Consider the following 21,348-nt stretch of genomic DNA (forward strand, 5'->3'; position numbering starts at 1 on the left):
GAAAAAGAAAAAAACACTCTGCCCCTTTTTTTTTTTCTAAATCGAAATGCAAAAGAAGTGGAGCTAGTCAAATCCTTTTTATTGAAGCTAATGTTTCTGTGATACCGATTGTAAAATGAAACCCCCACCAAACTGGAGGGGGGATTTGATGGTGTAGAGCAAACTGCTGAGTAAAAAAAAAATTGTATAAAAATGGAGAACGTAGGCAAGGATAGAAAGCTTAAAGCTGACCGAAGAGTCGGAGGGAAAAGATGATTTTGAAATTGTGCTGACTGGCTGGCCTTTTGAGTTCCCATAACCTCATAAGGAGATTTTAGACCAGTGTCAGTCCGAAGCAAGAGCAGCAGCTGCACTGTAGCTCTGCAATACAAGCAGGGAGAGAGGACTTAGTGACAGCTCAGAGATCAGCCTCCATGTCCCCAAAACTGCTCACTTTTTAGTGACTATGAACCTCAGACCGTGTGATTCAGCTCCACCTTTGTTTCTAGAGAGGAAGAAAGGCTGAGTGCAACAGATTAAAGCGTTTATTTAGTAACTATGAAACAGACAAAATAGTGCAGGATGGATTATCAAACTGTGCGAGGTGATTTGTTTTGGAGCCCAAATTAATGGGCAATAAAGACAGATTGTACTATTAAATGCTTTACATTTACATATTTTTTTTACATGGCAAAAAGTTTGACGACCGCTGCTATGACAGCCTTCACTGTGGATGACCTTACATTATATTTCTATTAACTCTGACCTTCTGGGGGAAAAAGCATTTCCTCAGCATGATTCTGCTGCCAGTTTTTACAATGACAGTTGTCCTCCACACATTATTTTTGCAGACAGGCTGATTAGTTATTTGTTCTTATCCTCAATGAACAGCGAGATTGACACTGAAGCTAAACTTCACACATTTGAGCTCTATTACCAATTCTGTGGCATCTGAAGGGAATAGGCTGTACTGAATTTAATTTAGGGGTATTAGAGCAAAGGAGGCTAAACAAAAACCCACAATGCATCTTCTTTTACTCTAAGCAATCATGCATCTGATTTGCTTGTTTGCTACAATAAATCCCAATTAATGTTTACTATTTCAGTGTGCAAAATGTTATACTTCTACAACTAATTGTAAGAAAACACATAGTCATGCTGTATGGATGGGGCCAAAGGCCACAGTCCCCATGCTTGGTGCCATTTTGTGTTAAGCACCACATGAGTTTTCTTGTTCATGTCTCATAGCTAATTTTCTGGCATGAGAATTTCAAAAATCTAAATGCAAACAGATTTAAACAGCTGAAAATAGGAACTCAGAATAGAAGCTTATGCTGCTATTTTTGAATGTTTCAGTGTTTCACATCGACGTGCACAAAAACTGGCAGAAATGACAGAAAACACTTAAATATGGTCCACGAGTTTGTGTTTGCCCTCTACGTAAAAGTCTAACCATCACCGATGAAGGGTTTGACAAAATACAGTAAAAGTAATCGCTACGAAAGACAAGGAGGAAGGACACGGAGAGGGGGAGGGTAAACATCTGGACTGCTCATCTGTGGCATACTGAGGTCTTGACTCACTCCAACCACATGTGCATAACTTCCTGTAGTGTTCACCCCTGCCATTGGTTGCTGTTGGATGCTTCCTCGCTGACTGTGAGCATAAACCTCCTCCTCCTTGCTAACACTCTGCCTGAGCAGGAAAGATTACCTCTTCAGCCTGGGGACTCATTTCACATTATTGAAGAAGATGAGAAAATTCATACTGCATATTTTTCACACTTTTTTCCCCCAGAGCGTCTGGTTGCACATCACTTGTCTCAGCAATCCTAAATATAAAAGTTCAAACGTCAACTATCTTACCCTTATGTAACACTTGCTCTAATTAGATCGATGCCTTATTGTTCAATACATTCAAACAGGAATATTAAATATAGATACCTTATTCTCTCTTAGATGCAGCAGTTTCGATGTCTATCTATTACTTCCTCTCACCACCTGTTGTGAACATCCTCTCCTCGCTCAATGCTTCTTGCATTTTGTCCGTGTGTGCTCTCAAACATACGTCTGTAAGTCCGTCAGTGGGTCTGCATGCGAGAGCCGCAGCGTGCCAGCGTGGGGGGGGTCAGTGTGTTTGGAGGACACACTGACCCCCCCCAGATGTACCCGAAGGAATTTCCCGCAAATTTTACTCCCTCTTAATTTGATTCATCACTTGTAAGCAGTCAAATCTTCGGCAAGACCAGCTGGATCACAGCAGCAGCTACTGACTTTTAACTACAATTAAAACGCAATAATTAAACTCTGCAAAATTTGGATGCTGTATTTTTGAGACAGCCCAGGACGATTAGGGGGGATTTATTTATGAATGCCAAATGTGTTGCGCTTTAACCTCCTTGTGCAACACAGTTTTCCCCAGTCTGCGCTTGTCTGATATTATTCACGATGAAAGAAACAAACTGTGCTTCCAAATGACAAGGTGCAAGCAAGTGGAAAACAAATCTGCCATCATTTGGACTTTTCATTTCACCACTGACCTACAGAGTAAGTAAGACCTGTCGTGTTGAATCTGTAGCCACACGGAGAGGGCAGGCGAACAGAGACAAGTCTCTGCAGGTCTGCTTGGTTTGCAATTATTGTCTCAAAGAAACAGGAAGACGGTGGACAAGACGGGAAAACATGCAATCAGTTCCAATATGTTTTAAATAAGCTGAAGCATGTTTGTGAGCTTTCATCATTCAGGATTTTCTCTCCCAGTCAAATTTTCTGCAGCAAGCGGGAAACTATTTGGGATTCAGCCTTGAGCACAGAATTGATTAGCAAGTCAAAGCGCGGGAGTGCTTTGAATGAAAAAACAAACAAACTCGTAACAGCAATAGCAATTTTGTTGTTTTAATTTTGAACAATTAGCTTTGGATCAGTGTAATCTATTGACATTGATTTTATTCTCCGGGAGAGAGTCTGATGTTGTTGGAGGGATTTGATAAAAAGAAAAAAAGAAATAAAATCGGTTACACAATTAAAGCAAAAAAAAATATTAATTATTCAGCCAAAGTAAATCGTCAAAGCTCAGCATGGAAACACTTCTCATGAATAAATAACACTCAGTTCCATTTGCCTTGGACATCAGGAGCCAAACCTGCAGAATGAAGGCTCCCATCCAGTTAAAAAATGTTCCAGTAGGAAAAACCAGTAGGGTTAGCTTGGTGTTAGCTAAAGAGGCTATATGCTAGTCACAGGAAGCTGCAAAAACCAAATACAGATATATCTGAAGGGAGGACAGAAGGAGGAAAGAAGGATGGACAAAAGGAGAGAAAGTAGTGAACACCACAGAAAAGTAGGGAATGACAGAAATGGGAGGAGGGAAAGCTGGCATTGGCCAAAACCGAAGAAAAGAAAGAAAGACAAAATGAAGTAAAGGATGAATAAGGGAAGGAGATAAATGATGAAAGAAGAAGGATGAAAATAAGCACATATGGAAAGACAGAAGAAAAAATGGAAACAAGTACGGACAGAAATAAGAACACAAGTGAGAACAGAAAAAAGGAAAGAAACGAATGGCCCAAAAAAAAGAAAAGCAGGCAAAAAAAAAAGGATAGAGAGAAGGCAGTGACATAAAGCCATGTTTATAGTTCAGTATTTTCTAATTCTTAGTGTTAATAGAGTTGCAGCTGCAATAAAAGCATTTGATATTTTCCTTGCAGCTGCAACTAAATTTATTCCCCAGATGTACCATTAGGAAAAACGAAAATCCTATTTCAGTAGCTCCCAAATTAGCATTATGAACTTGCAATTGCTCTTGAAATGAGGTGTAAAAATCAGAAATGGAGCATACTCCAAGTTCAGCCAGGTGTATTCCAAGACTTTTCATGTTTTATTTTTTTTCCTGCAAACCAGCTCAAAGCTTTTAGCTTCCAGCACATGCTAACAGTTTCTTTCCTTAGTGCCGATTCCACACAAACCAACATCAGACGTCCTCCTCTGCCGCTCCTCCACCCATTCATCCTGACTAAACCCGTGCTCTGTGTCTCACAATGGGGTCTCACCGGGAATCGCTTATATTAAACTTCCTTAACCTTCTCTCTTATGCAGACTATGCTGAGAGGATTAGGGGATTACACGGAAAACCAGGAGCAGACAATAGAGTTGAGAGTAACGTTTAATGTTCATTACTTTGGATTTGTGTTTGCAGATAAACAGGACCGATAACTTTCTGCGAACCACTTCTTAAAGCATCAAACCCTGATGACTCCTTGAAGGCTTTTCGTGATAAGCCCGCTCCATTCACAGCTTCTTTGTCGACTTGCTGAAGACAAGTCGGCCGCAGCAGCCGAGCGTCAACATGACAAAGAGCACCTGGCTGGAGCAGCGGAGTTTTGATAAAGACTAGGAAGGGGATTGGGATGTGGGCGTGTGTGTTTTTGTGGGACCTGCACGCAGCGCAGCTACAAACATGTGAGAGCACACGTCTGCATTCGGTCCGGCCCCTCAGATCTCTTTGTCTTTTCTAGAAGTTTCTTCTTTGCAAACGGGAGAAAAGACTCGCCCGTGTTTTTGTGAAGCGAAACTTAAGCTGTGGAAAAGAACAGCTGCTTTTAATGTGCTGTCATAATATTTATGATTCACAGGTTGCAGACGGGGCAGCAGAAGGTCTCAGGGTGTCTATTCACCGAGAGGTTTTACGCTCAGGTCTACTTTAGTGACATTTTGGTATGCTTTTTTTTTCTTTCAAAGTCATTTAACTTTTGAACAAATTAAAGGTGTGGTTTCATTTCACTTTACAGTGAAAGCAGACTTTCTGTGTGTGGAAAGTCCAGGCGTTACTCTGCCATGAATATTTAAACTATTTAAACTGGTTGGTTTCCCTCCACTGACCTGACTTTCAAGCAGTCAAATTTTTTTTTTTTAAAAGTGTGTTCAGGATAATTGCCGAATTGTACCCAAATATCAACCATCCGACTGAATCTGACTCTGTCAGATAAAATATGATCATGTTTTTCAGGAAAAGACTGGAAACTGCTGGAACACCATGAGTCCGCAGTCAGGTGGGTTTCATGTTGTCATGCACTGAGACGGTGATGACAAAGCAGAACAAAGCAGCCACTGCAAAACGCTCAGCTACGAGCTCAGCTGAAAGCGGCAGCTGTGCAATCAGTGGAGCAAAAAATGTTTTCTGGAAGACAGCGAGAGAGTCGTATGAGACAAAAACAGAGATCTTCAGCCAAAGCGGAAAAAAAAAAAGTTTTGAGTCGGATTGAGGCTTCAAAACGAAGGCATGCTCCAGTGAATGTCGAGCACGACGGTGGCAGAGTTATGATCTGACGTTGCAGTGCTGCCTGATTAAACTAAGTGACTATACAAGTGTTTGTTTCAACAGAACAAAGATCCACCCCCCAAAAAAATGCAGATCAAAGCTGGATAAAACCTCTGCAAAGACCCTAAAGTCAACTCTGCTGAAAACGAATGGACCATGCTCAAAGTTGGGTAGGAACCAGGAGCAAACCAAGTTAAATGATCTCTATCATACAAATATCCCTCCTGAAATAAACCAGAATTTTACTGATGACTGCAAAAAGCATGCCACTGAAGTATCACTTCCTGAGGGACGTATGACCTGATATTAATGGGAGTGTATGTAAATATTTGAACCTGTGTGGATCGGAAATCCTTATTGTTTTTAAACCCACTAAAGTTGTATTTTGTATAATCGATCAACACAGAGAAAAGAATGGTTAAAGGCCTTCCATGCAGATGATGACTGTGTGCACTGTTTGATAAGAACTGCTTCGTGTTTCTGCTGATTGGTGTCTAACAGCTGTGAATGTTTGCTTTGCTTGTATGAAGAAAAGGGTTTAGAGAAGCCTGACGATTTGCTTTTGTTCGCTTGGTTGTATAAAAGATCATTTTCAAGTTATTGATATAAGCAGTGCTTACGGTGGAGGCTGAAGGAGATGTTGATGACTTTTTCCTCGGCGAAGCTCTTCAGGTTCGGGATTGAGGCGCATTTGAGGTGTGTGGATGAGGGGGAGTCTCCCACGTGGATCCAGCAGACTGTCTCCTTGGCATAAACAAAGTCCATGGCTGTGGTTTGCTTGGTGCTGGTGGACAGCAGGCTGTGGACCGTGGAGCCGCTCAGGGAGGTGGCCTGGATGTTCTGGGAGTTGGCTATCAGGAGGACGGGCAGCCGTTCCACTGGAACTGAAAACGGAGCAAAGGGATTTTACAGACAGCTGACAGGAGGAACATGAAATGATCTGGTTTTTTCTGGATCTCTTTTATTTACTCCTCGCTCATGTTTGTATAATTTGTATTTTGCACTGTTTCTCTCAAGTCAAAAACACAAACTGGGGCAACAGGGAAGCTCCAACACGTTTTCCAATTCCACGCTCCAAACATTTCACAATGACGTTCCAGATTTTTTATGGGATTTTTTTTCTAGAATTATGAATATTTGAGTATAAGACACCTTCCCAATATATATATATATATATATATATATATATATATATATATATATATATATATATATATATATATATATATATATATATATATATATCACTTCAGGCTCTTTAACCCTGCAGCGATCTTATGAGACGGATTCATTTAGACCCCACAAGTCTTTTACACTGGCGAGTCACACTTGCTAGCATCTACACTAGGCCTGGTTTTAAAAAATAAAGGTTCGGTTATCAAGATCCTAAAAAAACAAAATCTTATAAATGGCTCCATCAGTACTCACTTTCTGACTAGCTTCTCAGTCAGTATCTCAAAAACCTAAATATTTATAAATAAAATGGTAAACTCAATTTTCAATGTGGCAAATCTATGACAAGTGAGGTCCCTAAAGTATTCATTTTCAGAGTTTTATGTTTTAGATATTGAATAAAGTTCGGACCTCAAACGTGTTTTTTTTTCATGTTATGGTTTATCTTTCCATCAAGAAAAGGATAAACAAATCTCACACGCATTAAAACTTTTCAAGACGGTTCCAGAACTCTCTTGACTTTCTGAGTGCTTGGATCTACTCAAAAAAACAAAAAAAAAGCTAGACAAGAACATCGAGTCTTTTGCTACAAATAAAGATAAAGAAAGTTATTTACAAATAAATTAATGTGTAATTCATTTGATTCTGGCATTAATTCAGATTTTTTGCCTTTCAGACAGTAAAAAAGGGAATAAAGTCCTGAAACTCAACCAGTTTTCCACACATCCTTACCCAGACTGGGAAACTATTATAAACCAGATTCGATATTCATTAAGACTAACTAGAAATCCTGCTGACTACCGAAAAAGGGCAGAGCTCCAGACCTGAACACAGACAGACATGGTTTCCTGTTGATTCTCACCATTCTTGGCTTTGCAGGAGCGGTTGTCTGGCTGCGGCAGATAGCCCTCCACACAGGAGCAGGTGTAGGAGCCTTCGGTGTTTGTACAGGTCTGGCTGCAGGTCCCGTACACACTGCACTCATCGAAGTCTGAGCCAAAATAATTTTTAAAAAAAGCACAGATGGCCACAGAGTTCATTAAAACATGTTCTTCAGGTAGGAATGATCTAAAAAAAAGACCCAAACTCTATGAAAAAGATTATCCATATAGCAGGTGAAAATACAAAACTAAGATCCCTTATTAAAATGTCAGAAAAGCCACAGAGAGGAGTTTGAGTTTTTCACAGATTATCAGTCTCATACTCTCTGGACATAGTGACAGTTCTAACAAATATGTTTTAAAAAAAAGCATATTTGTTGTTACCTACTGTAACTTTAAGTAGCTTTCATCAACACAAATTAAAGGCAGTGGACTCTTCAAAGAGTGGCAGTGGATGCTTATGCAAATGCAAAAAAACCGTTCAATTCATTGAAAGCATTTCATACATAGGTAGGTATAGGTAGGCATAGGTACCAAATGATTATTCCTTCCTAATTCCACAGGCATCAGGAGGTTCTGTAAAGATAAACAGCTCACCTTTGCATGTCCTTCCATCGGAGCTGATCTCGTAGCCGTTCTTACAGTAGCAAGCCGGACCCTGTGGGGTGACCGCACACTTTTCCTGACAGCCAGTGATCGAGCAGTTGGATATGTACACTGAAGGGAGACAGAGGAGGACAGCAGTGAATGGATGAGCCACGTAAAACAACAAGCAGTACTTTATTAATACATTTCGTGTCACTAAAATATTTACAGAATGACTCTGGCAGATGGATGGATGTGCTGCTTTATGACCCCATCAGAAAAGCAAAAGGTCACAGTGACATGAGCTCCTTGTCCCAGTTGATATAAAATATCATCACTGTCCTGTGATAGGAGTAAAAGGCTGTTTCTCTGAGGATTGAATCCTTAAAGCATTGTTTTCTCTTGAGTAATTGTTTCTGCTGAGAATCCCCAAGGCTGTGAGGTTGATATTAAAGGATAACATAATGTGTCTGTCCATGGCTGCCGCCAGCAAAAAGGCACAATAAATTAGAGTCAGCTCGTCTTATCATAAACTGTCAGGAGATATGATTTGCGTTTCTTCTTCAAATGAAGAATATCTGAAGAAAGACGACCAAAATATTTTTAAGGTACAGAAAAAAATATGGTCTTCACAAAAAAGGAAAAATATTAAGGACAGAAGAAAGTGATATGAAAGGAAAGAAGGAAAAAAGTGTTGAGGGAGAAAGGAAAAAAGGAATGAAGTGAAAAAGTTTATGGGGGATGAGGAGCGGGGAAATGAGGAAGGAAGGAACGAAGGAAACAAGAAAGTACAGATAAGACTCAAAGAAGAAAGGAGGAGAAAACGGAAAGATGGGAAAACAAGTGAACATGGAAGGTCATAAGTAAGTAACACGTAGACAATGAATACTGAATAAAGTCTAGCATACCCATTTTTAGCTTTTCTGTACCTGAAATCAATTTATCTATTGTTGGAATATTAAAAAGGTCATGTGTGCTTCAGAGAATAACATCAGACCTCAGAGTACATGTTTACTAAATTTCCTTCATTTTGACTAATATATTATTCCAATGCAAAGATTTAAGGAAACTGACCTGTAGAATCCTAGACTCCTAAATACTGCAGTCATTCAATTATTTGTGATTCTGGCACTTGTGACAATGTTTGCAATTTTTATATATTGTGAAGCTCTGCCCTAAATTAATTGTACAGGAGTGAAAGGGTGAATGAAGCAATAGGCTGGAAGAGTTTCTCTTGACCTCCGATAATCAATTCGGTTTTAAACCCAAACATGGCACAGACATGTGTATTTTTGCACTACAGGAAATTTTAGACTTGTATAATTTGCACAACACTACAGTATTTATGTGTTTTATTGATGCCTCTAAAGCATTTGATCGTGTGAATCACCAAAAACTGTTCGGCAAGTTAGAAAGCAGAGGTGTACCCAAATATCTAATTAGAATTCTGGTCTACTGGTATGGTCATCAATCAATGTTTGTAAAATGGGCCAACACAATATCTGATTCGTTTAAAGTTGGTAATGGAGTAAGGCAGGGAAGCTTACTGTCCCCTTACCTTTTTAACATCTACATGGATGAACTATCAACGCGCCTGAATTGTTGTAAAACAGGCTGTATAGTTGGTGACCGCATAATCAATCACATAATGTATGCAGATGATTTGGTAATCTTAAGTCCATATAGTGCTGGCCTTCAACAACTATTAAGGGTCTGTTCCCAATATGGTTGTGACTTTGACATCAAATATAATGCTAAGAAAAGCAATGTTATGATTGTTAGAAGTAGGGCAGATAAGCATCTGATAACCCCTGACTTCTCTTTATCTGGCATTGTCCTCAACAGATGCAATGAAATTAAATATTTGGGACATTACATAACTGATGACCTGTCTGATGATCGTGACATTCGTAGGCAGTATTGTATGATGTATGCACAAGCTAATACTTTGGTCAGAAAGTTTAGTATGTGTTCATCCGCTGTGAAGATAGCTCTTTTTAAAGCTTTTTGCACTTCACTTTACACGGCCCATCTGTGGCGAAGATACGACAAAAGTAGCCGGCAGAAACTTTATGTGGCCTACAATGACGGCATGAGGCTCCTACTCAGAGTGCCTAGATGGAGCAGTGCTGGCCATATGTTTGTACATAATGATGTTCCCACATGTGCAGCTGTGCTCAGGAATCTCATGTATAGATGTATGTGTAGATTTTCTGTGTCATGCAATAATATAATTGCAATTTTAGTAAATCCTGTTTTTAGTACAGTGAGATTTTTCTCAAGATTGTGGAAACATTGGTGTCATCATTTATTTGTGACTCAGTGAATGTCATGTTTTTTTATTTATTTTTTTTATTTTATTTTATTTCTATTTTATTATTTTTCTCTTATTTCCTTTTTTTATGGACCTTTTTGGTCTGGAATAAAGATTGATTGATTGATTGAAGCACTGCAGATATTAGATGTAAAAAGAGAAATCACAGACTCTGTGTTAAGGCTGACTCAATCCAAAGCACACATCAGGTTTCTGTATGAAACCAAATCTTAGGTTTCATACAGGAACTTCATAAAGGTTTCTATTTGAGGAACAACCTCATATAGAAACCTAAGGCGGTTTTTAGCAGTGAAGTGAACATCCTGTGATGTGTAAAGAGGACACACTGACTCATAGTCAAACAACCAGAGTTATGTCAAACCCACTTGAGATCCACCAGTAGCAAGTGAATCACTTTGCCCAGAAAAACTGACCGACTGTTATTCAGACAAAAACAACACCCTATCTCGAGGCCGAGATGGGATCAGAAGCCTCCTCTTCACACCGCCCAGCTACCAACTTAGGAATTCCACACTTTCACTGTTGACTTGAACCTGAGCAGGAGTTTAATGCTCAGCAAAACGCTCAGTTAACCCACAGAAACCAACGGATTTCTTCTTCTGGTGCATTTTCATATTATATCCGCAGCTCTTCATCTACTCATTGTGGGAATGTGTACCACGTGACCTGCACCTCATAACCACTGAAATGCTAATTTACTGGACACAAGAGGAAAATGCAGGTCTTCCCACTGCACTCCTAAGGCCTGCTGGGAAAACCACCATTCAAATTACAGACAGGCCCGGGATTTTCCAAAACAAGTCTGAGCAACAGAGACCGTTTTAGAAAACCACTAAGGGAAACAATGTAAACAGCCCTCTGTGACACATGATGCAGGGTGTTTATTTTGGAGCAACTGAAACTACATGCTATTTTGGTTTAAAATCCTTCTTATCAACCAGATGACCGGCAACAAAATACTGGCATTATCATTCCCTCATAATCTTCTAATCTGCTTTGTGTTCATAGAAACCCTGGAGCTCCACCTCTTCTGCTTCTCGTGTCTCCATGAATATCAAGAAGGACTTTGTAAGCTGAAGAAATTAACTCCTTTCTTTAAGCATCAAGTTCTGTCGCAGAAATAAACTGAGTGCCACTCATGAGGATTCAATCATTTGTAGTGCAGGTAATGGGGAAAAAGGGTGTGGCAGTGGGTGAAATATAAAGCATGGAAGTGGGTAAGTTACTTTTTGTTTTAAACCATTTAGGTTTAAAACGTAGTTGGCATTAGTAAGTTTTGTTTAATCGTTTTTCTTCATGGCTCTCCTAATAGGACACAAGGATTCCCCCAGAAAACCTGCTAAGCCCGGTGGTTGGGTGTTAGGGCAGCCATTCATCCAGCAGTCCGTCGTGTTTTTCAGTTAAAAAATGTTTAAAGTTGACATGAAATTTGAAAATATCACTTGATAATTATGTGAACACCAACTATAAAGTCTTAAAAAATGCAAACATTTTAAAAAGACTTAAATAAATAGGCCGTGCTTAGCCTGGTGGGGGCAAAAATAAAGCCTGGTGGCCCGCCAGGCTTATAATACACTGAGGAAACCCTGAAAACGGATGGATGGATAAACTATTTTCTTTTCAATATCAACTATTTCCTGGTCTTGTATCTGTTTAATAGCACTTGTTTGTCAATTAAAATAATAACACATAAACAAGGAACATATTTATTAATAATCACTTTAAAATCTACTTACTCATATTTGCTTAACTTAAAAAAAAAACTTAGGGCAGGATTAGATAAGTGTAGCCACTCCTTTTCGGACAAGGAACTGATAAATAACGAACAGAGGGGATGTTTTGAGAATTTATTTACTTAAGCTTTTTGTTTGGCTGATTCTGCTTGCTGTCTTGCCATTTGGTTGTTTCATTATTTCTGAAGGGCCCAAAATAAAAATAAAAGATAAAAAAATAATCTCAAAGCAAAATAAAATAACAGAAACCAAACTACAGAAAAAGATTTTAAAGAAAATCATACTATTTTACAAGCTGATGTTTGGTTTAATTTTAGTAAAGTCTTCACTACATGAATTTGGGGTTAACCAAACATTGTTTTTGAGGTTAAAAGTGTGAGAGAAGAAGAGAAAACAAGGAGAGATTCAAAGAAGTGAAAGTTGTGGTCTGTCAGCATCTCGGCCCAGAACAGTGGATTAGAGCAGAATCACATTTTGAGGACCGGATCTTATTGTCTGACCTCCCAGTGACCCACAGAGGGGCTCTGTGGTTCTCCCTGTTCTATTTCCCAGTTCAGCCAGTGGACTTTCAGCACACAGCTGTTATCCAGTCTGAAGATATGTCCATATCTGAGGTATTTTTTTCCTCATTCTGGATGCGTCCAGGGCTGAATTGTACACAAAGAAAAAAACCCTCTTCAAGAAAGTCACTGAGTGATGTTGAGCACAGAGGCCTGACGGGAAAGGAACAACAATCTTTGCAGGAATTTGCGAATAATTCAATGAATATTGCAAAGCAAAGAGTACTAACATAAACACTTTCTGCAGCAAACATTAGGTGGGATTGGTCAGGCCTTGTCCCAAATGGCTGGGCAGAACTATTTGATTGATTCTTTTTAATAAATAAGAAAAAAAAGTCATGTTTTTCGTGCTTTTCTGCATCTTGTTTAACCAGTAGAAAGAGCAAGGAATGCAAAACAAACCATCTTAGCTGATAAAGATTATTTTCAGACTTGAAGCAGCCGCCCTCACTCAAAGTTTCCCACGTGTAATCTCTCAGTGGAAGACATGTTTGCATTTTAGAGTGGCACACATGAATAGATAAACTTATGACGAATCATAAATTCATCATGGATTTTCTCAAATGCTTTCCTGAGTTCTAAATAAGCCAAATACAATTGTTCACGTTAAAAGGCATTTTGAAGTATATTAATCTAAGCAGACATCTTTTGATCATAACAGCACAGCAACATCTAAAGAGAAACATTTCCTGAAGATTTCAGGAAGTAATTTGCCCAAATCTAAATAGAGGGCAAACAAATCAATAAAAAAAAATCAGACTTTAAACAAACTTTAGTAGAAAAAACTTGAATGGAAAAGTTTCAGATGTGTTCGATTGCATTACATAATTATTATCACTACATAACTAGAAAATATGGCCACGTCTGCTGCATGACAGTCACTTGAAGAATCCTCCATGTTGAGGTGAGCAAATCTTCCTTGGTGCAGACGGAGCATCTGCATAAAGTCACAACAGTCTTTGCTGGAGTTCAAATCAAAGCCTGCTACAGCTTCAAAATCAGGCTGAAGCATCATTTACTTAAACCCACATGATTACATTACTAAAGGGCAAGACGGACATTGAATAATGGTGGGCTATGCAATTACTTTTTTTTTTGCTTAAATAGTTTGTTTTAGTGTGAAATTGTTTGTTTTAGTGTGGACAGGCTCAAAATTACTGCCAAAGATGTTCAAAAATTAACAACTAATGCAAGACTGGCGCAGATTTCTGATTTTCTACATCCGCTGATTTGATGTGTAATCTGAGATTATTTCTGGTTGTTAACCTTTAATTCACATAACATAATAATGACAGTTTTACTTCTTCTGCTCCCTTAGATTTCACACATAATGCGTTTATATCAGCTCTTTTTCATATTTTGGTTCTCATTTGTTTTGACTTCAGTCAGCAATTTCTTTAAAAAGACACGACATTGATTGGAGTCATCATAAACAGGTTCCCACTTTCAAGTTTCAGAACGGCGACTTCCCCAATGTGTGCAGAGCGAATAAAACGTCTCGACTCTGTTCCACGCTGAGAACGTCCAACACTCACAGCAGTCTTGAAATGTTACATCACGCAGTCTTTAACACAGACCTTGTAACGTTAGTCCTGTTGTTCAAGTGCATATTTCGCATTTGCAAAAGTGCTTACAGCTTGGTGACGAACACGGCGTTACCTCTGCAGTGAGGTCCCTCATCCCAGCCGTCGGTGCAGTCTGAGACGCCGTTGCACAGTTTGCTCATGTGGATGCACAGCTCTGTCCCCCCACACTGGAACTCGTTGGGTGGGCAGCGTGAAATCGCGCTGTGTGGACCTGAGAGAACATGGCAACAAAAAGCAATTAGCATACAGGGACGAAGGGAGACGCTGAGTTGAATTATGTGAAATACAACTGGACAAAACCTGAAAAGTTAAGGATTCATTTCTTGGCAATAGAGTAAAGTTTATTAAAAAAAAAACATTTTTAATCTTTTTTTGTTATTATTGAGTTAAAACTATGTGACGTATGCTTTGCTGTGAAATCATTGTGTCTTGCCAATAAAATACTTTCAGTATCTACGTAAAGCCCTTTTCACTCCTTCAGCCTCGCTTTATGCTGGAGCTGTGGGCTCCGCAAATCAGGCGGCACATTTGTCAGAGTGAAGGAGCAGAAAACATTTCTTTGATCTCAAATCAACATATCAGTGTACCTTTCATCTAACATTATGTTTTGTGTTTTTCTATGCTTGCATTTACTCTTTTTCTTCAGAGATAAACCCAAACAACGTGCCCCAAAACAGCACAGGAAGACATAAAAGATATCAGCACACAGCTCTATTTTCCATGAAAAGCTAGATGAATTACAATTTAAGAAATGATCAGTTGCATTGTGTTATTTTCTGTAACATTTTGTACTTATTCATCAGGATGTGTGTGTGTGTGTGTGCGTGCGTGCGTGCGTGCGTGCGTGTGTGTGTGTGTGTGTGTGTGTGTGTTTTTGTATTTTTGTGTCAGAGCACTCAGGTGCACCACTCTGCATTGTCATTCAAGGCCAGATTGCTATTGGTGAAGAAGATGATTGCATAAGGGAAAAAAAGCAAAATGACACCATCCTGGTTTAGGGTTAGATCAGGCATAACATTATGACCACCTGCCTAATATTACGTTGGCTCCTCTTTTGCTACTAAAACAGTCCTGACCTGATCAGACCTGGACTCAACAGGACGGCTGAAACCAAGACCAGGAAAAACATTGCAACGAGTGCATCTTGGTGCCATTTGTTCCCCAGGTAGATGATTCACACATACACACACGCACGCACGCACACACACTCCCATCCATATATTGTAAGCACAAACAGGAATGATCAGACCATGCTCCTCTTTCCATTCTGACAGTAACAAACTTGGACCAGCCTTCGCTCCCCACAAACATCAGGGAGCCTTGGTCACTCACGATGCTGCCAATATGCTTCCTCCAACTGTATCCACCACAAAACACAAAATAAAAGGCCAAGAGGAAGTTGGGTTTAAAAAAGAACCTGGCAGATTCATATGTAGAGGAATTTCTTGGTCAGCGGTTTTCATGTGCTTTCAATGCTTCAACGTTCCTTTCAGAATAGATTTTTTAAATATTCTTTTTGAAGTTGATCTCTATCTTTATTTAGTTGAGGTTTTTTTTCAATGGCAAAAATCAACCAGTTTCTTTGGTTGCTCCTATGTCATACTGGCTCATAGTTGGCTCACTATGTGATCAATGACCAAAGAGGCAAACTGACCTTGAGCCAAAATAGCTTTAGGCAATAAATAAAGAAAGTAAAGAACTTATTTCTCCAAATTACCTATTGTATTTAATTATTTAATCAAATCACACTACTCCACATACCAACCAATAAAGTAAGAGATATTCAGCAGAATATTGATCCCTTATTTGATCCCTCTCTGTTAGCTATTTACCACCAAACACAAAGCAGCAGCGAAGGTGAAAGGAATTTGATTCATGACTGAGACTCTGGGCGGTATTGATCATGAGATCCTGTGTATCATGATCCATCTAACTGAGAATCTGATCAATAGCGTTCTCCGCTTGCCTTCTGGTGTTGCATCTGACTTCAGGCCGCCGCGTCACGTGCATCATTTCAACACCTTTGTCTGCTTTATCTACGACCTGCAAGGATTTGTTGAAGTCAGACTTAAGCTAAATATTCTGTTCCATTTTTAAATTCTCTTTTTTGACTTCATTTACGAAACAGGCAAACTGTTCCTGCTGAGTGACAACTCAGCCTTTTGGCAAAATAGGTGAAGGAAAACTTTTGATTGAGAAAGTCACACCAAGAACCGGAGAGTACGCTTATTTATTCACGCAGACCGCCTAAAAGCCTCCCATTAGATTAGACTAATTTCCCTCAGGCAGAGTGAAATAAAGTGGCTGTCTGATGCTGCCCTGCCTGGCCCACCTGGGCCTCCCTTCAGGCAGCAAGCAGGATTGATGAAGCAGACTTCTGCACAATGCTCTGCACAGCAGCACTAAAAGGAAAGGTCTCTGCATATTGCCCTTGTCCCTGCATAAACCCTCAGCGTATGTTAGATGAGTTTTCACAGCCACTTTTAATGCTGTGATGTTAATTTTTGTATTTCAAGTAAGAATATCTCGTTTCATGTTTGTTTAATTGTAGATGCAGTTACCTGAAAAAAAAGAGCTAATTTTGAGATGATTTATTAAAGCTACTAGACCTGCAGACTGTGTAAATTTAAATTTGCTGCAGATATGGTTTGTTTCTAATAGGATAACTTTAATTATTCTGTAGCTGTAAAACAATTATTTAAGATAAAATCTACCCGCCCAGCCCCTCAAAAAAACACAAGCTTCCACATGCAGATGATCTCTAGAGGCGCCGCAAAACATCAGAGTCCTTTTATTAGGCTTTTTTGCAAGTTTGCCTGAGCGTCTTCAGTTTAATTTTCAGATTCTGTAAACTGCAGAAAGACCTTTGGGATATTTAAGAAAAAAAATTGTGGAAAACCTGCAAAAATCAAAACAAATGGAAGATTTTTTTTTTCTTTTGTAGTGAGGATCTGTGCAGACTACGGCAACATCCGGTGTAGTGTAAAACCAGTTGGCAGCTCAATTAATGTGCCTGCTGTGATGTCACTGCAATATACACACAAAAAAGAAACAGGAGGGGAATTATCTGCTATAAACCTTTATTAAACATTATTTTTTTGTGAAATCCTGCAATGAAAATCCACATTTTATTACCGAGTTGCGTTTTTATGGTTAACAGAAATTTGTTAGTTAAAAAAAAAAAAAAAATCCACCACTCTAAAACATCTTTAATGAACAAAGACCATAGGTCATTTTTTTATTTTTATTTATTTATCATTGTGATTTTCACCACAGGAAAAAAATAACATGACATCTCATTTGTGGCATAATGCAGCTGTGATTTAAATTACAGAAATGTTAACACAGTGCTTATGATTTCATGATCTCCATCTTTGCTGTTGGTCTGCTGAACAGGGCGATGCACATGGCAGACATCCCCAGAGACGCTGTAGCAGTCAGTGCTGGTAGAGCTACTGGAAGGAAACCAGCAGGAGCGACCTATTGCTCATCAAGCCAAATGACCACCTTCACTGAGTCTGCTGTCTATATGTAACCCAGAAGCAAAATATGAACAATAAGCACACCAATGCACTGGCATACAGGCCTGGTGCAGCACAATGCTGTCAGAGGAGTCTTTATGGCTCTGAAAGTGCAAAAAATAAAGGGAAAATCGTTCCTACAGAGACAATGAATGGCTACTTCAAGTGGAAACAGACAGATTGTCTCTTCCTGATCATATTCCTGAACTTTTTTTTTTTTTTTCCTGGATGAAATTTCCAGTCTTGTGACTTTTGATGCACGGCCCAGTGACTCATAGCACCCTTCATCCAATAGGTCTGCAGGATGCTTGGGCCATAACTCTCTCTGGTAACTGCTTTCTCCAAAACCTGACGCAACGATTTAAAACATTATAAACATCAGATCTTTATTAGCACACTGACACTCCTATCAAGAAGAGTTATGAGTCAGATGTTGTTTCCTCAGAGCAAGATAACACCATCATCTCTGCACTTGTAAAGTGCAAAATACATTGTTTGATCACTCTTCTTGTAAAATGTAAAACCCCAGACATACAGTATGAAGATCTTCACAAGAAAACAAATGGCAAAAAAACAGGAAGAGTATTTGCCCTTGAGCAACAATATTTAAAGTCTGATCTCTGTCTAGATCTCTATATACATGCATAACATTTTGACAAGGTGGACCAAAACATAGGACACTACTGTAGCACATCACTCCTTCCAGACTTTTGTTTTGAGGAAAACTTTGAAATCTACCATTTTTTGGATGCGGCGAGATCTCAGGGGCGAAGCACACGACCCATGCATGCATGTTCTCTGTCACAGGTTCGAATCTCGGCCTGTTAACCTTTGCTGCATGTCTCCTGTCTCTCTCACAGTCCATTTTCCTGTCACTACCACATAAAAGTCACCAGGATTTTAAAGAATCCTTAAAAAATAAATCTATTGTTTGTTTTTTTTCAACTTTGTAATTCTACAATACTTTGTGGCGGTCTATCACAATAATATCTATACTTTTATAAGTGACAAATTGTGAAAAAGTTGAAGGGAGATGAATGATTTTACTTTGCACTGTAAAACCTGTCAAAGTAAAGCAACCTTTTCTCCTTTGGCTGATGTTTTAAACCAATCACATGGCTCCGTGACTCAAATTTTTCTTTCCTCTGCGTGGACACAGTCCGGTAATCTTCTTTTTTCTACATCTCCTCCCTTCATTTTTTTTCGTCAACATCTGCTGACCCATTTACAGTAAATGTTTAAATGGGAAGCCAACGTGTGGAAAAGGCACGCTGTTTCTCAAGAGGCAGAAAGTATAAGTGACCAAAACCAGAGAGCCAAGCCAGAAGACCATGTGGGACACCTCGTCCATATACGGTGGACAAAAGGGTTCATTCTAGCGGGGTCCTGGCAGCTGGGGTGGGAGTCACAGTGGAAAAAGGCATTGCTAATTTAAAATAAACATTTCATTCAACTTCCCTCCACTGAGAGTGAGCCAAGTTAGCAAGCTCAAAGCTTTGTTCTATGAAGAGTTTCTTTCCTACTTCATTCTGTAAGCATTTTGTTGACGGTACACCTTTAAGTAGACTGGAACCTGATTATGATGTCACTATTGCATCAACAAAAAAGTGCAGAAACAAAAGTGCAAGTGGTTTAAGGGTGGATATTTAACTTTATGAAGAACGAAATACTGTCTCATTGCTAGAGATATTCTCAAATGCTGTCAGAGATTCCCCTCTTTCCTTATCTAAAACCTTGTCTCCATTGAGTGGCATGTCTTTAGTTGTAGGTACATAAGACAATGGCAAAGTATGGATGGGGCGGAGCCACTGCTGTCACACAACACCGTCCATTAATTGGAGGACAGAAAAATGTCACTGCTTGGGACAAGCATGAGGTCACTAGAGTATAATATTTGTCGTCACACAAGTATGATGCCATGTTAGGCCTTTGGGTTTTACCCCACCTGGCCAGTGAGTGTCCAGTTAGTGATGGAAATGCCCTCCTGTTTGCACCAACCCATAAAATACCGTCACCAAACTGCTTAATGTGAATGCTCTCGTACTTTCCGTCTTGCAGCATGTAGCGGTTGTTTCATCCCCTGGATGATCCATTTTCTCACACCGTTGTCCCTGCAACAGGCAGGGGCAAAGGTCCCTGCTCGAGACGGGTGCTGGTGCCTATCTCCAGCGAGACCCAATTTAGATCCATTTATATTTCAGCAGTCTGTCATCCATTGTTCATGTTGCTGGTTTGTGGTTCTTGTACACTGCTGCTCTGCAATTAAAGAAGAAGCTTCCACTGATGTCAATCTGAGCATGTTTATTCCTACTTTTTGGGTCTCGTCTCCATGACCGGCAGACCAGCATGTTGCTTCATATATTTATTTAACCAGCATCTTTGTACCTTCTGTGTTTACCTGGAGAAGCACTTTGGGTAAGTAACGCTGAAAACTCCGAACAATGCCATTCTTCAAGACCAGATTGAGGTAATGCAGGATTTTTGAAGCCTTGTACGAATTGAGTCTTTAAGCCGCAGCACACAGTGATGAATCACATGCTATTTTCCAGACTGAGGGACTGAGGTGGTTTGGGGGTAGTTTATTGTAGGTCCAAAGAACTAAGGCCATTGTTCGGATCACGCAAATCGGCTGCAATTCCCTGCAAAATAGGCTGAGCCATAGTATTGTAAGGGGTCTCACATGTGAAGTCTGACCTGAGCCATGCTCGGTGAGACCGGGGCTGACGAGCAGAGGGTGGGAGCAAGCAGGTCACCAGCAGGGGAAAAGTAATAAAGAGGTACCAGCTTCAGTATGTCTGGTCACTTAAATCTGCCAGTCTGCCTCAGGGCAGGTGTGGCTACAATGTAGCTTTTCACCATCAATGTGCATTTGAATGGGTGAATGACTGACTGCAGTGTAAGAGCTTTGGAGTCCTCAGACTTGATAAAGTGTAATACAAATTTACCATTTTTACCATAAGATAATTCTGTTAAAAGGATATCTCAACATACCAACACGGGATAATGGTCAGAAAATGTTCCCCATGTGTTTTAGCTTTGTTTGAAACTCTGCAGCTTTGAAGGTGATGGCACTGAAATTAATAAATTAGAATATTGATGATTTAATCAATGTGGTCATTCTAGCTGTGTCCACATGTAAACCCAAACATTAGCAGCTACACCTCTTTGCTGTCTCCAGGGATTCTTGGCAGGCTGTTGGATGATGCAACCTCCTGTTTTTGACTGGATTTCAAAATATAAGTGCAAAAATGGGATTTCTTGACCGTCACACCACATGATATTTAGTTAAAAGAACATTTTCATACAATGCTTGTTTGAACGTTACAATGGAGTTATAACTAAAAATGCCTCAAGAATTTGTACAGGATGAAGAAAAGACTTTGAAAATCATGCCAAACAGAAAAGAAAATATATATATTCACAGATTTAATGTAATTTTAAGACATTTTTGAAACAGGAATTGAGTTCGGACAGTCGCATGAAATTTTTGACCCTTTAAAAACCACAAAAATGGCCAAGAAAAACAGCTTTTGAAATGTTAAAGAAGGTGTGTATGTGGGAGGTATATTACATATTTGTGGTTTCTTTTTATGAGCTTTTTTAACTGTAAAAAGTAGAACCAGACAAAAAAAAATGGGGCGTAACGTCAGTAAATGAAAACTGTGTTCATCTTTGGCTG

At 39.4% G+C, this 21,348-nt stretch overlaps 1 protein-coding gene across 7 annotated transcripts in view; it reads right to left on the reverse strand.

Annotated features, from left to right (window-relative positions):
* The window catches only part of LOC103465345 (low-density lipoprotein receptor-related protein 1-like), a 110,972-nt gene that overhangs the window by 62,378 nt on the left and 27,246 nt on the right, over window positions 1-21,348 (reverse strand). For all 7 annotated transcript variants that reach the window (XM_017304763.2, XM_017304762.2, XM_008410078.3 and 4 more), the window contains exons 3-6: window positions 14,222-14,359; window positions 7,947-8,066; window positions 7,331-7,459; window positions 5,916-6,179 (exon numbers count right to left, since the gene is read on the reverse strand). In XM_017304763.2, coding sequence (XP_017160252.2) covers window positions 5,916-6,179; window positions 7,331-7,459; window positions 7,947-8,066; window positions 14,222-14,359 — 651 coding nt within the window. The remainder of the gene's footprint in view (window positions 1-5,915; window positions 6,180-7,330; window positions 7,460-7,946; window positions 8,067-14,221; window positions 14,360-21,348) is intronic.

The sequence above is a fragment of the Poecilia reticulata genome, chromosome 5, assembly GCF_904066995.2.
Source record: "Poecilia reticulata chromosome 5, P_reticulata-male-v2, whole genome shotgun sequence".
Taxonomy (NCBI): Eukaryota; Metazoa; Chordata; class Actinopteri; order Cyprinodontiformes; family Poeciliidae; genus Poecilia; species Poecilia reticulata.